Genomic DNA, 16,497 nt, shown 5'->3' with positions numbered 1-16,497 from the left:
GAACACAAGTATATAACACACTATAAATCACAGTCATAGTGTGCATCCTGGAGGAAATGCTGACAGCCAGACTGAAAGGGAGGGAGGGAGGGAAAGTGAGCTTTTCATGTGGGTGTGCTTCTTACTCACATTTGTCTCACTCTTTTCAGGGAGATACACCCATTTTTGTAGGACAAGAGACACACACAGAAGGAGAGAGTAGCGGGAACTGTAAATCCGTCACTATCAGGACACAGCGAGAGCCAGGAATCACACTCGAAGCTGCTCAGTTAGAGGATGGCGTCACATGGGGCCAGCACACACAGTGTGGGTGTTTTGGGGATTTAAAGGAGGCGGTTACCGCATTCTGAAGAAAAAGGAGGCTTGTAACTAAACACTAAAGGGTCACCTGCTGTACACGCAGAAGAGATGGTGAGTGACCTGCACTACAGCAGCTTGATGCTGATTTGATGTCATTAATGCTCGGCTTGTTCACAGTGCCCGTGGAGGTGGGTGTGTGTGAGCGCGCTGCACTGCCCCATGCACTCACCTCGCCTGGGTTTGTTTACCTGCCTGCGTGCCTACCTCCATGAACTCACGTCAGTGGAAAGTAACAGGATCCACTGCTATGACCCAGCCCAGCCATAAACAATTAACCCGCCACGTCTCTGTAATGCTCTGCTGTCAATGCCAGGTAGGCAGCACAGGGAGAGAGGCTGTCGAGCAGGGTTGTGTTAGCGTGCGTGTCAGCGTGCGTGTCAGCGTGCGTGTCAGCGTGCGTGTCGGGTAGAGCGGAGAAGTGAAAGTCCAGGAGTCTTGATGAGAAACGCAGGTAGGGAGTCAGACGCGTCCTGGTGTGTCTTTTTCCTCCTCCTGGGACGAGTCCATCGGAGCTGCTATGCTTTTGGAGAGTTAGACTGACATCTTGTTGTACGTGAATCTCACCGTTTTTCTTCTAAATCTGTGACATCACAACCATAAATCTTGAATTCTGACTTTCTTGTAATATAATCCTATGTACAAACCCTAAAGACACAACAACTGAGGTGTCATTTCTGAGCAGTAACTTCAATTCTTGGGTGTCAAATGACTGAAACTTGGATGGAAGCAGTGCTATTGTCCTTCCATGTTATTCAATTAATGAGGGAATTTCCACTTGTCAGCTGAGTGACCTCATAGCTCTCTGATGTTTTATCTGCCCAGCCTCCTCTCACTTTACCTGCTTATCCTGGTAAAAGTGAGAAATCACTGCTTGTTTTCACCAACCACAGCAAAATCTGACACCTGACCATTCATTTGGTTCAAAGGAGCGCCCTAAGACAGGAGCCAGAGGTGTGACACGAGGCGGCCTTTCATCATTTCCTGCTGGGCGGGGACCGGCAGCGACCGAGCGCTTTGTTTGACTTGGAAGTATCAGCTGAGAGGCTGTGTCACAGAGGGGCGTGTCTCTGTGCTGGTCAAGCGTCTGATAGTCTGTAGCTGTGATCTCATCCTGCTGTACTCATGTGTGGTCCTGGTGGTGCTTTGGGTCAAAGCGCTTTTCAAGTGGTTGATGAGGAACATGGAACCGTTTTGCTGGTTCTTGTGCGGCTCCTTGCTCATGTCCTGTTTTGCTTGTCCACAGGCCAGTCCTGTAAGCAGCCTGACTAATGGCCACGGGCCGTCCCTTAGATCAGACGCGAGTATGTGTCACAGTCAAAAGCAGATGAATAACTTGTGATCTGCAGTGTTTCTTACTCTCCTTCATAGGGCTGTTCGATGTAATGATATATATCAGATGACGATATAAAAACATCTATCGTTTCATTTCACGCTATCGTTTGTTTCGTGGTGTCGCAAAATAAACTGTTTACAGTAATATTTTTTCATGGTTCTGATGTCACTGTAGTGGTTATATTCATTTCTTCTTTCTCTTATATTTAATATAACCACACTACGGACGGACAAGCGCCTGTTTTTATGCGTTGTCATTAGCAACAACGACGGTAAAACCATCGCGTGTCCGCTTGTTTATGTTCCACATAAACTTTTCACAATAAAGCTCAAGATCCTGTTCAGACTTTTCAAAATAAACGGAATCACGTGAAAGAGCAGATTATTTACAGATGAGAAGCAAAAAAGACGCCAGGTGCTAAAAAATAAACCTTAGACTCAAACGTTAGAACAGGCTTCTCCCCGCAGCACGCCGTGTAATAAATACTCACAAAGAAAACGGCGCCGTTACAACTTATGTCTAAAAATGCATCGTTTCATGCATCGGTTAAAACACTCAACTCAGCTACATGACGCCCAGCAGGAAACACTTCACGCAGGTCGAGCTGCCCGAGATTCACAGAATTTACAGAAAATGTTACATTTTTGTGATTTATATCGTTATCGGACGATAGATGTCTTATATCGGGAGATGAGATTTTGGTCATATCGCACAGCCCTACTTCTTCATCTCTGCAATGACACTTTTCTGTGGCAGGTGTATTGACTCTGTTTTTCTACCCTGGCAGAAGCTGAAGAAGACCAGAGCAGAGAGGCTGTGATGTAACTACAGCATTGGACTCAGTAAGTTATATAATGTTTCTGATACAGCACACTGTATATTTGTTGCATAACGCTGAGCTCTCTCTCAGGTTGACAGTAAATATATAAACACGATGTACACGAACTGTCCTTGGTCTCAGACAGCAGAGCTGTCGTACAATACTTCAGTGCTGTTAATGATTCTACTTAGTCCTCGTTTATATTCTTTGTTTATTTATTGATCGCAGCCATATTCCTCTTTAGTGTGAGTCTTGTTTGCCAAAGTGTTTAGAATCATAGAAACCTTTGAGTCATCAAATTAGTTTCAGCTGCACGTTAAAGTTCTAGCTAGGCTTTTCTTAGGCGTCTCTTACCAAGCAGCGTACTCCCCCTCCCCTCACAGTCCTCAGCCTTTGTATTACTGGAGGTTTCTTCCTGTTAAAAGGGAGTTTTTCCTTCCCACTCTCGCCAAATGCTTGCTCTTAGGAGGTGGTCTGATTATTTGGGGCTTTTCTTTGTATTATTGTTTTTACGTTACAGTGAAGCACCTTGATCTGACTCATTGGTGCTATATTTACAAAAAAACAGGGAAAAAGAAAATGAAGAAAGCAGCAGCGCTACAGAGACACAGGGAGAACATACAAACGCCACACCAACACAACACTAATATTTTATTAACATAAATTAGAAGTGCAGCACGGGGGGGTGTGGATGGTTGTCTGTGTCAGCCCTGCGACAGACTGGCGACCTTTCCACCCTGCCTCTCACCCTAACACAGCCGGGATAGGCTCCAGGCTCATGGTTCCTTCTTCGCTAGAACACAAGTCCTTCTTCTTTTATTTACACACCCTTTGTGTCTTAAATTAGCCACAGCCTGATGCTTCCTCAAATACACTTTTGCAAGAAAGTGAAATGAAGCTACAGCCTAATGCATGTGTAATTTTTCTGAGTCAGCATGACAGATGTACAGTTTGTTGCTGGCAGAACGCCTACAAAGATTTCTCAATATAACTCTGTCTCCTGGTGTCTTTCTCCGTGCTTTGTTCTAGTTTCATTATTAGGGCTAAGCATGTCAGTCATCCAGTAATTTCACACTTTCAGTATTATTCAGCCATTTATAGGAATAATTTCACACGAGTTTGCATGTGTTTGCCAGCGAGCTGTCTAAGTGAAGTGCATGGACTGTGACCTTCCAAAAGCCTTCAGAAACATTCAGGCTCTTCAGTAGTCAGGCACATACAAGGAGATGAGAATGCAGTCACTGTGTCAACTTCTAATGCTTAATTTTTGCCTACATGTACCATTGACTGCATAAACGCCGGTTAAAAAGGGACGCATTACGTTCATTGGTGTGCTTTAGCATTGTTCAGGCCTACACTTAAATGTTAACAGCTGGTTTTGACATCTTCTACAACATAAAAAACACAATTGAACCAATCAGTATAGAAAAAACTAAAACAGTGTTTTTCTAGATTTGTTGTTTGCACTGACTTTGATGTAACTAAATAGTAACAGTTTTTTCATTGGATAGTTATGGTGACCCTTAACTAGCTTCATCTATGATGAGTAATGACATGATAATGTAAATGGTAATGGAAAGCATACCACTGCTTCCTGCTGTGGGGGGAATCTGAATGTGATGGAGCTGTGGGGGCATTATTTGTAAGAAGCAACCGGAGTAATGGAGACATGGTGCTACGATTCCACCTGCTGCCAGCGCACACTTTGTTCGCACAGCCTGGACTGTCATGTATCCTTGGCTGCTACCTGTAATTGCACAGGACGCTTTGTGTCAGGTTCAAATAAAGGTGTTGCCATGATAGTGACTGCCCATTGGCCGGTACAGTCCAGGTCACACCAGACTAATCGAAAAGGCACCAGAATGTAAAATAGCTTCTCAAGTGAAACTCTGAGTGGGCCTTGATTACGCTTCATTTCCAAGTCAAATCTGAGAGTCCTGACAGTAAGAGCACTCAGCACTGAAGATGGTGAACACAGTCACGCATATTGTCTGTTCACATCCACACACACAGCACCACTTGTGTTCTTAAAACATCTTTTATACGCATGGCTGTGTATGCGCTCATCATCAGCGTTTTGCACTAAATAATGGGTTTCTACATGCCCGCAGTCGTTGGTTGATGGATCACTTATTGGTGATCACTGAGCCGTATGTCTGTTTTTAACCCCTACAGTAGCCTGAACAGTTGTCAGTTCACTGTTTCAGTCCTAATCATGTAGGAATAGTAACTGCGAAATATTATATACAATTTGAAATTCTTTGAAGCACAGCGTGTTGTGCAGCCGTTTGTTATCGATTAATGAATATGTGCTGAACGCTGCCCGCTCCTCACGATCGGGCCTTTGGAACAGAACTTTGCTCTGGCCTGATTCTCACATGATGAATTCTGACATAAACGACATCCCGTCCTTATTGATGTGAGTCCAACAGTTATTAAAATGCAGGCGTAGTTGGCAGTGCTGCTCATGGGAGTGGTTTGCTGTCTCTGAGAAACATTTCTGTGTCTTTAGCTGCTGAACGTTCCACCACACAAACAAAACTGCAGACGTTGTTCGTGTGCCGTTTGCTGCTGGAAGTGGTGGTGCATCTGAAAGCGCAGCTGGAAACCCAGTGCATGGGTCCAAAACCCAACTCATGAGCTGAAAGAGTCTAAAACTGCAAAAATAGTTCAGTCAGAACAGAATGCATGTCACTGGGAGGGTGACGTTTGACGGAAGTGATCTGAAGGACTGTGAAGAGGTTTCAAGTTCTCAATCAGAGCTTAAGCGATCTGTTTTAAACTGATACCAGTATTTGGTGATTTAAGTCAAATCTATCGGCCGATTTTTGATTGATTTTTTCTTTTTCTTTTTTTCGACTGGTTGATTGGAAACATTTAAGTGCAACAAACATACAAAGAAACAGGAACTCTGAACGGGGCAAACACATTTTCCTACCACTGTAACACTGGTGCTTTCACAGGGACAGCACACAGCTCAGGATGTGTTTACTGAGCGTGCTGGCTAAAGGGAAGTTCTAGTTTTATCAGTGTTGTCCTCACCCTGCAGGCGGGAGAGCCTCATGGACACGCAGGCTTTGAATGCGATAAAGTTTGAAATTGATAACATCGCTGTATCAGCAAAAGTCTCTGATGAGTTTGAGATCAAGCTTTCTAAAACTCTTGTGTATATGATAACTCGAGAACAAGGCGATGTAGGAATCTCAAACTGACACCACACGTGAGCCGGAGTACCCGGGGAGAACCACGCAAACACGGGGAGAACATGCAAACTCCACACAGACCTCATCATGGTATCTAATGGAAGTCAGGCTCTCTGAAATGCCACACCACGCCATTACTGACCCGCTGCCAAACCGGTCATGCACCAACATCTTGGTGTTCTCTGGCAAACATCCTGCATGGTGTTGGACTGTAAGCACAACCGCCACCCGTGGTCGTCGGGCCCTCAGGCCACCCTCATGGAGTCTGTTTTGACCGTTTGAGCAGACACATGCACATTTGTGGCCTGCTGGAGGTCATTTTGGAGAGCTCTCGCTCCTCCTGTTCCTCCTTGCACATAGGCGGAGGTAGCGGTCCTGCTGCTGGGTTGTTGCCCTCCAACAGCCTCCTCCACGTCTTCTGATGTACTGGCCTGTCTCCTGGTAGTGCCTTCATGCCCTGGACACTGACAGACAAAGCAAACCTTCTTGCCAGAGCTCGCATTGATGTGCCATCCTGGATGAGCTGCACTACCTGAGCCACTTGTGTGGGTTGTAGACTCTGTCTAACGCTACCGCTAGAGAGAAATCACTGCCAGCATTCAAACATCGGCCAGAAAGCTGAGATACTGAGAAACGGTCTGTGGTCACCACCCGCAGAACCACTCCTTTATTAGGGACGTCCTGCTAATTGCCTATGATTTCCACCTGTTGTCTGTTCCATTTGCACAACATCATGTGACACTGATTGTTGCTTCCTAAGTGGACAGTTTGACTTACATTGTTTTGTCTAAGTGTTCCCTTTATTTTTGTGAGCAGTGTAGTTTGTCAGAGGACTCCTTTGACCGGCTGCTGTTTCCTCCCATGCAGTAACATCTCAGCCCCACCGGCGTTTGGTTTAGACAACCTCCACAAACCTGTGTTTGCTTTTACAGCCTGTCTGATCATCTAAATATTAATGACTTTTTAATCCCATGTGACTTTGCACAATGTCCTTGTAGCTCCTCTCTCCAGCTAAAATCAACACCCGCAATCGAGTTGTAGAGTAATACTATAGTGAGGTCAATGTACACGTGGTGCTTGAAGTCCAAACATGTTGTGAATGGTTTTAGAGTATGTAGGAGGCGGAGCTTTGCTTCCTTGTTTGTTTAAGGCAGCCAAATTCCAACAGCTCTCATTTTGTCAGTAGATAATCAAAGGAAACCGCAGGAAGTGACTCTATGAAAAGTCAAGTGATGGCATCTAAAAGCCAACAGAACCTCAGTTCATGGAAATCTGAATAAAGAAATCTAAACAAGTCTCAACAGGGCAGTTTGGACAGATCTGCCCCTCATCTTAGCTGGTCTCAGGAAAAAAAGGAAGCACGTAGGTGTGGACCCATCCATCACGCTTTTCTAAGGTTCAGTGACAGCTTATTAAAAACTTTCCATAACCTGTTTACAAGCCGAGTTGGAAATCCAGGCGAATTAATAATACAAATAATACATTCACAGATCCCAGTGTGTATAAAGAGAGATATCGAGCGCTGAACTTCTGCCAACTCTTTTTGAAAAAGGACTCTTCATTTGCACACAGACTGTTTACACTCTTGCCAGCAGACCTTGGCGTGAATCTTTCACTAGCTGTCAGTTCACCTACAGTTTCTAACAGAACAGCCACAAACAGATATGAGGAGGTGCATGTGAAAGCACGGGATATTTAGTTTCAGATGAGGAGCTTTTGGAAAAGGCGATGTGTCGGCAGGCGGGGGATTCCGGGAATGTACGAGCTCTTACTGTAAACGTGACGCTCGTTTTTAGGAAGCTACCCTGGACCAGAGCCAGGGAACTTTGAAGTGCTGGTTAGAGCTTTTGCTGACTAATTCAGTGTGTGAGCGTCCGCAGCCTGAGAACATCCATCACACCGCTGCTGTGTGTCTGCCGGGCAGCGAGGCCCGAGTGTTCGAGCTGCGTCATGAGCCGCTCTTGGCACCACATCGCCATTGTGTGTGTGTGTGTGTGTGTGTGTGTGTGTGTGTGTGTGTGTGTGTGTGTGTGTACGGGGTCTTACTATACTGGTGGGGACAAACAGCTCCCGTGGGACGGAGATTTCAGACTGTGGTTTTAGTGTCAGGGTTACAATTGGGCTGTGGTTAGGGAAAGCATTATGTCAGTGAGATGTCCCCACAAGGACAGCAACACCCGACGTGTGTGTGTGAACAGGGATGAGTCGGTGCTGTTTTCCACAGTCAGCCCCACCAGCCCCTCCCCCCGCCCGCTCTCTGAGGACTGAAAGCCGTTCTTTTAAACACAGACATCAGATTATTTTCCCAATTCGATACCACATCAGCCTCTCCGTGCTTCTGTACATCCATTTGATATGAGGCTCTGACATCACTTCCTTCATGCTTGCTTTCTTCCTGGAATCTTAAAAAGGCCTGTTTTCCAGTGAAGTTCACGTCTATGAGCTTGCTGCTATTTTTACCCCCCCTTTAAACTGGCCTGTTAGGATTGTTTATCTGTGTCCTGGGAGGAAGGCCTCCATGCCAGGACAGCCTGGCTGGCGGCGACGGCGCTGGGAGTGGTCTGAAGCAGTGATCCCTTCCCAGAACTACGGCCAACCAAAGCCAGCTGTTAGAAATTCTCTAGAAGGAGAAGTTATTGTTTTGTCCCGTCTCCCTTCCAGAATGGAAAATGGGTTGAGTTCAGGAACTCCGAGGTTTCTCTTGTGATGTGGGCTTCAACAGAATCTGCTGAGGGTAACATCCATGGGAGTCTGGACTCTTTAACTTTGCACCAGTGTCATCATATTGGATGATTTCTTTCTCTCAGATACATGAAACAAACAGATTTTCCTCACATGTGTTATCTACTCATTGATGCTGTGGGTGACCCTGCTCCAATCAGCTGGTTGTTCCAAACTGGAAGCTGCAGTTTTCCATCTATCATATATAGAAGCTCTGACTGGTGCAGCATTAACCCTTTAAAGCTGATCAGAGCAGCACGCTCCGTTTTGCGTAACTATTTTTAAATCCCTGTAGAACCGGAACCACATAAGCTAGCGCAATAAATTTTTTTGCATATGAAACCGGAGGAGTTGTACTTACATCTTATGCCATCAGCTTGTCCTCGGTCACGGTTTCCTTCCACATAAAGCTTTGCAAAAACTGCATAAAAAGCTCTTGCAGGAACAAAAACATAATATTCCAGAAACACGCTTTGCCGATCCGATCAGCTGTTCGTAACACTTCCCACAGTGAAACAGACGTCAGCGCGAACGATCGCATGTCCGCCATTTCCTGCCCGAAACTGGAAGTGACGTCATTTTCACGGAAAATGTAGTTTTTTACTTGTAGGCCTTAAAAGCCTATACTGGTCATGTTTGACTTTATGCTTTTCTGAATAGTTGCTGGGATGCTTAGAACTCGAATTGCACTGCTGGAAATAGTTTATTTTGATGCACCTGCTGTTTTCTTTGCAAATTTGCATCATAGGATTGTTTTTTTGTTTTTCCTGCAGTATATAAAAATTGGTGTATCTCCAAAATAAAACTATGAAGACACTCAAAATAAATTTCCTGTTGTTGTAAACTATTTTTTGCAACTTTTTTGTATTTAAAGTTTTGAGGGATAAACCTCTTAAATTTCTCCAAGTAGAAATATATGTAAAAACAAACAAAAACGATTTTCTAATTTTTTGTAGTTTATTGCACTTTTTTGCAATTAATGTAGTTACTATGGACTTAATGCAGACATATTATTAAAATGTGGGCTATAACAGTTGTATTGATGTATAGCAACTTGAAATGCTCCCTAAAATGGCTCCACAGCATGTAAAAATATAAAGTAAGCTCTGGCGGCCTTGGTTCTATAGTAGGTCTTAAAGGGCTAAGACAAGCAGTTATGACACCTTTGAGTTTGTCTCCACTGTAGCTAATGACAACATCTCCGGGAGCCAACATCACGATGCAATGCACTCCAGCTAACTTCAGTGGGGGTTGGGCTAATAGTAATTTATTTCATTTCATTTTTAATTTATACCTGCCGATCAGCTGACACTCACAGGAAAAAAACAGGAAGTCTCCTGTTGCAAAAAAAAATCAGTATACCATCTTACAAACTCAGCTGTCACATGTTTGTCCTCCGGATTTACAACATGGATTGAAATTGAAAACCTGTTCATAAAGTCCCAGGATAGAGTCACCTGAGGCTCCAGTAAAACAGACTAGTCTGTGTGTGGTACTGTGAGCCACACTACGCTCCTCCCCTGAGATTGATGCTCCAACACTCCATCACCATCACCTCCATCAGAGTAGCTCTCCTCACTGGGGCTCGTGCCCACATCCCTCTGGGCTTTTACTCTGCACGACCCCCACCTGAACCGCGCCACTGACGCACATTAATACACACGGTAACCCGGGGCCGTACGCTCCATACAGCATGAACTGCTTTATGGTAATGTCATTGGTGAGAGAAATGCCTGTGCCCTGACATTTATCCATTAATTCAGATGTTGTGTAACAGCAGTAAAGGGTATGATAAGTTTTGCGTTTGTCATATTGTGGTATAGTTTGCATTGAAGATGGCAGACATGATACTGACCTTAGACTAAAAATCTACTTTTTTTCTATTGTTTCTTTGTGGAAGAGGCTTTTCTGATGATGATAAAGTTGAACCAAATAGTGAGTAAACTATTGTTGCAAACAGTGGTTCATATTTGGTTTGAATGCAGTCAGTAACCATCTATGGTGGACTATGGATGTTGTCAGTAATTAGCTGTGGAGGCCTCCATCGTTCCTGAGGATTGGTGACACAGTCAGAAGGTTTGTGTCCTAGCTAACATGCTAGCTAACGTGCTAGCTAATGTGCTAGCTAACGTGCTAGCTAGCGCGCTAAAACCACATGAGATCTTTACATTGTGGTTTTTTCTCCCCCTGCTAAATGTTTCACTCTCAACTTACAGGAAACAAAAGAAAAAACTCATAATGGCAGCATGTTAGTCCTCTTCAGGGAATCGCTCCTGGATAGTATTATTGGGCTAATCAATAATGGCAGTTAAACAGTGACTGTGCAGTGATTCATCGCCTGTAAATGCATACACTGAATCTGCTGGCCTTTGCCTGTTCGTGTCAGTGTCAGACCACGCTAATTTTCCTGGAAACAGCTGAACAGTAAGATGGCTCACAGGGGGGAGGTTTGTTGACGGGAAGGGAAGATCAGTGTCGGGTCGGCGGTTCTGAGGTACTGGATCTGTCTGACAGGCTGCCTGCTAGAGGAGTAGGCCGCTGGGAGAGTTTCAAGCAGACACAAAAGCAGAGGGTGATTAATGGTTTTCAATACCACATGTCGAACTATGTAGTCATTCTCTGTTGCAGGAATAATTGAGGGGTTTCATTCAATACAACTACACTGCATACCTCCTTCAGGAAACAGATACCAAACGACTCACGGACCAATACCGGTCCATGGCCCGGGGGTTGGGGACGGCTGGTGTAGAGCGCTTGCAGCGCGGCTGCTAGATTGTGTTTCCTAACATCTACTAATAGTTTATAGACACTGTTTGGTTTTTGTTGGAATTTCCAAATCTGTGTTAATGTAACTGGATTCTTAATTGCGATGAAATGTGAGTAATTAACATATTTCGTCATTTGGAGAAATTATAACTTTGTCCCCAAACTGCTCAACGTGAGCGCTCACGTCAGAGATCAGAGATGGGCAGTGTTACTGTAATCTGATTCCTTTTTTTGAGTAACGAGTAAAGTAAGGGATTACTATTGTAAAAAAGGTAATTAGATTACCGTTACTTTCCCGTAGGAACGCTGCGTTACTGCGTTACTAAAATTTTGATTCTTTTGCAAGAGTGTCTCATGACAGTGACGTAAGCAAGTGCGACGTTCATGACAACAGCTGTGTGCAGATCAACAATGGATCATATATCGAGTGTGGGAGAGAGTATGAGCGTGCAGCGTTTAAAGCGTGGAAGTACTGACCTTACTTTGAGTTTGATTCCATAAAAAGTGACAAAAACATTAGTGTCCGCTGTGCGCGGGAAGAAAACTTCTTTTTACAGCAAAAAAACCCCTAAACTTCCAACAAGCACCGAGTAGCTACGATGTAATGGGAAACTCACAGAGAAACTCGCGGATTCTTCCACTGACCGCGGCACACCTGCACCAGGGTAACCCTCCGCCTACCCCACTCCTGCTTTACAGGTGAAAATAGAGCAACAGGACCGCTGAGTCTTTGATTTTATTTATGTTCTGCTGTGTTTTACTTGCATCTATTTGAAAGAGTGAGTGTAAACACAAAAAATATTTTATTTTATGTGCTGGAATGTGCAGAAAATAGGTTTAAATGTTAAACTAATTTATTCAAGTCAGAGAATGTTGCATATAATTAAATTTTTGCTTGATGCATAAAGTTAAAAGATTAAAACTAATAAAACAAGTTTAAAAAAGAGACTTTTCCATTTGATTACATTTTGTATGATGGATTATACAGAAAAAGTAGAATTGGGCTGAAAGATCTATCACTTTATCACCTCTTCAGGTTGTAAATCGTGTTTTTAAAAAGTAACTAAGTAATTAATTACTTTTGAAAATAAGTAATCAGTAAAGTAACGGGATTACTTTTGGGGGGAAGTAATCAGTAATTAGTTACTGATTACTTTTTTCAAGTTCCTTGACCAACACTGCCTCTGATATCCGTATTTCTGATCCTGTCCATCCGGGTCACTCCCAGTGAAGTGGGTCGGTGGTTCGATCCCTGTGTCCTGTACATCCATCTATCCAAGTATCCTTGGGCACATTTTTCCCGAGGTACGCGTGAGAGTGTTACGTTAAAAGTGCTTAGGCATGTGTGTGAATGGGTGAATGAGGCGTGTAGTTAAGAGTGCTTAACGTATGTAGAACAGTGCTCCATAAGTACCAGTCCCATCCACAAAGACACAGAGCCACTCTGATGTTCTCTGTACTCGTCCCTCAACACTCTCAACGTAAACATCACATCTGTGGAGGTCTTTCACGCATGAAGCCATACCACTGCTCACTGATCGCCACCTCTCTTCTTAACCTTGCTTTCCCGTAGCTTCACGGTGTGGCTCATGAACCTCTGTGGTTGCTTCACTTCTGCACTTCACCCTTGTTCTTGAAAATAGGTACCATTAAACCTTTTCTGCTTCCCTCATACACTCCTCATCTGGTTAGAAAGTCCACTGCCCTGTCTCCTGCACATCTCCACACTTCCACAGGTCCACTCTTCATTCTCTTGATACTTCACTTCCTCCGTACTAATCCTGCACTTCCAGTACTACTGCTGTACTTTCCCAGTCATCTGGTAATTCTTCCCTACTATCCTGTCTCGTCTCATCTCCACTGGAATTCTTCCTTCTTCAACTTTAACCAGTTAATGCCTCTGCCTTCACTTGCATCTTCTTGATTTCCAAAGTTTTCATGACCTGATATTGCTCCCAGGTTGCATAGCATGCAGTCCACCTCTTAGCGACTTGCTCATTTCTCTTGTGCCACCTTATGTTCCTCCTAGTTCATCACAGCCATTTGCAAATTCCAGTATCGTCTGTCCTTCTGTATTTCTCTCCATAACAGCATTCCTATCCAACGCCTCCTCATTACCCCTGTAGCTGTGACTGCTCCTTCACATCAGGACCAACATGGGACACTTTCAAAATCTAAAAATTCTCTTTTACTCCTCAGCTTTTAAATCAGAGACTTTTGATTATCTTAAGTGTGCAGCACGTTGGTCATCAGTGGTTGTTTTTAATGTGCTATAAATGAATTTGACTTGACTGTCCCCCTCACCGTTTAAGTGTGCTCCAGTCACTACTCTGCCCCGGGGGCACATCACTGAACCTCCTCCAGAAGGTGATCCAACCTGTGGGGCATGTGCACGGACAACATCTGCCCTTTGACTCCCAGTTTGAAGTTTCATGACTGAGGAAAGAGCGCAGCCTTGGTTTCTATATGTGAATGTGGTGCTTTGATTGTTGCACATTATGCAGCTGGCTGGTGAACTGCACTGTAAAAGCCATGAAGGTTGATGTGCTTATGCGAGGGCGTTGTTTGCATTTGGTTGTTTATGTGCGTGTGAAGTAAAAGCAGACGCCACAGTCAGCATCGGCTCATTTCTCTAAGAGGCTGCAAGATGTCGCTGCAATCTCTCAAGGTGAAGCTGCTTTCATACGCGCACCGCACGAGTGGATGCTATTTTGCTTTTCAGCGAATCCGAGGCCGCAGAACAAACACATCTCCATCTCTTTATCGGCGACTCACCCACACATACGCGCTCACTCTCCAGTTCTCACCTAAAGGTGTGTGGTGATGCAGCTTGTGGCAGGTGGTGCACACAGCGGTGCCGCAGTGTGACTAATAGTTGTTGCTAAATGGCGTGAACATCCTGTGCATCTGTTTGATGAATCTTCCTCCTTCCCGTGCTCGCCTTCCATCCCTCCCTCCGGCTGTCCATCCAATTATACGTCCCTGTCTCCAAGTTAACCACAGGTCATGTGAAATACCACACGACTCAGAAGAAAGCCCACTGATCAGCAAAGTGGAGTGTTCTACGTGACTCAGCAGGAGTGACACGCAGGACAAGAATATAAGCTTACATAAAATAATCGTCACCACTTCACATCATTCCTGTCTATATTTGCAGGCGCAGATGGGAGCAGACGGACGGACGGAACGAGGGTGACATCACTGTTACCCGTGGGAGCCTGGGCCTGTCATTCTTGGTGTCACTTCCTGGGAGAGAATAGAACAGGAAGCCAGCGCGAGAGCCGACAACGAGCGCTCCCCTCACCTCCACAAGGAAGCCTTTTTCCCCCGAGAGCAAAATGTGTGTCTGCTTGTGTCCCTCGCTCACTCCTGCATTCATCGCGCAGAGGGCTGGTGCTGGTTCAGAATTTGTGTAAGCCCTGATTGTTTTCATTTCCTTTGAGCTCAGTTCTGAGCTTTTTGCAACAAATCCTTTGAAGAGCTTGTTATTTTACACGTCAACGGTAGTTAAAATAAGTCAGAGTGGTGACTTTATGGGTACGGATGCAGTAAGCTGTGCCTCTGCAGGCTTTATTTTGCTGCCCTGGGTCAGCAGTGTTTGGAGGAGGGTGGATTTACAAACGTGGAGGCCACTGTGACGTCACCTGATGGTGTTGGACTCTGGGTCGGGGTGAGGCTCGGTCCCTTGGCCGGTGCCACACTCTGCTTCTATGCTGGAGATTTCCCATATTGGACAAAAGGGTCGAGTGAAAATTGGTTAGCTGCATGTGTAGCTTGCAGGGCTCCATCCATAATTTCTGATCAGTCCTTTTCCTGAATGGTGTAAGCCTCAGATATTTGTCAGGTAACTCTGTTTAACTCCAAAAGGCTCCAAAAGGAAAAGTCCAGTTTGACTCTGCACAGAGCCCTCAGTTAAACCCTCAACATCCACTCATGTTACCAGATCAACAGTTATTCATATGGCTATTTGTTGATATTGTGTTACTGTTGTAAAATGCAGGGACGTGGCTGCAGCTCAGAAACTGCAGCGAGTCATCAGGAAGATCGAAGAGCTTCTCTTCCTGTTGAAGTGTTCTCTTAAGATGATGGCTGAAATAAGTTAGTAAGCTTTGTTGAAATGCCAGCTCGTCGTGAGCTTTGGTTTGCTTTTTTAATCATGAGGCTTTGTGATGATTCATGTCTGTGTTAAGGTGCTAACGTGGCTGATTCAGAGCTGCTAATGAGTAGACGTGTTGTTCTACTTGTCTTCATGCTCTAAAACGCTGCATCCAACTGAGCGACTCAAATGCAGCCTGCTTAATGCGTACACAGCATCTTTGTACTATTCATCACTGTGCAGGCATACAAAGCAGGCACACGTCCTGCTACCTGAATAGTTTTTACACAAATCCTGAACTCACCCATATGGAAAAGATATATATCAATCTTATAAAGTTTGTATCTGTCTTGTGTGAAACTTGTATGAAAAGCATACAAGAGTGAAAACAGATATAAGATCCCTTGAAAAATTATATCCAAAACATTCAATGAAACTTGAATGTTTTGGATACTTATTGTATGAAAGTAATGAGAAAGTGGCCACTTTCACGAGTAATCACATATACGTTTTTACTATTTCTTTTCCATATGGGCAGACAGGACGCGCTGTGGTTCAGGCTCTGCAGGCTCTGGTGAGTCTGTGTTTAAAGGATGGAAAGATGACTGCGACGCAAAAATGAAATTAAAAATGTTCGCGTTTCGGTCCCTACTGTGGATTTACTTCTGCCCTTTGACCTCTCTAACCAACACAAGTGCATCAAAGCTGAGCCCTCCCTTTGAGGACCCGCACGGTGTTATAGATGCAATGTCGCCCTCTTGTGTGTGAATTTAAAAATTGCAGGATTCAGGCTGAGTTTTTAAATAATATGCAAAACACTGTCTGGTGAACGTCAGCACTAACATCGGATGTAGGCCGCTGTTAGTTGACTCCGCCCTCCAAAGCCCCACCTTTCTGCAGCGCCGACAGCGTAAAGACTTTGTAGCCTGGACACACCTCTGATCATCTGACACCCATCTTCCAAACACCTGGAGGGCCGCTGGGACAATGATGTACTGTTAGATTTGTTGTCATGACGACCTAGTTGGTTATGTAAGCACTGGGCTCTGGTTCCCACAAACAGTGGTGCACGCAGATCTCTGTGCTGTGACACTAGAAACCCCACACACGGTCACAGTTTGTCCGTCCCTCCAGCTGCTCACGTGTCACCCTGCAGTGTCTACAACGAGCCATTTAACCCTCGGCGATGAGCCGTAAC

The 16,497-nt window shown here is 44.7% G+C and overlaps 1 protein-coding gene across 2 annotated transcripts in view; it reads left to right on the top strand.

Moving 5' to 3' along the window:
• LOC146614431 (uncharacterized) overlaps window positions 1-15,600 on the top strand; it is a 57,044-nt gene extending 41,444 nt beyond the window's left edge. For both annotated transcript variants that reach the window (XR_014907013.1, XM_085376419.1), the window contains exons 3-4: window positions 2,481-2,535; window positions 14,361-15,600. Coding sequence is in view for 1 of the 2 variants with exons in the window: in XM_085376419.1 (XP_085232545.1) it covers window positions 2,481-2,518 (38 nt within the window). In the remaining variant the exon portion in view is untranslated. The remainder of the gene's footprint in view (window positions 1-2,480; window positions 2,536-14,360) is intronic.
• Window positions 15,601-16,497: the final 897 nt, after the last annotated feature.

Source organism: Diplotaxodon limnothrissa, linkage group LG17 (assembly GCF_057381915.1).
Source record: "Diplotaxodon limnothrissa isolate DT_005_m linkage group LG17, D_limnothrissa_male_GT1.1, whole genome shotgun sequence".
Taxonomy (NCBI): Eukaryota; Metazoa; Chordata; class Actinopteri; order Cichliformes; family Cichlidae; genus Diplotaxodon; species Diplotaxodon limnothrissa.
The sequence above is the reverse complement of the archived record's forward strand: the minus strand, read 5'-3'. Positions and strand labels throughout refer to the sequence as shown.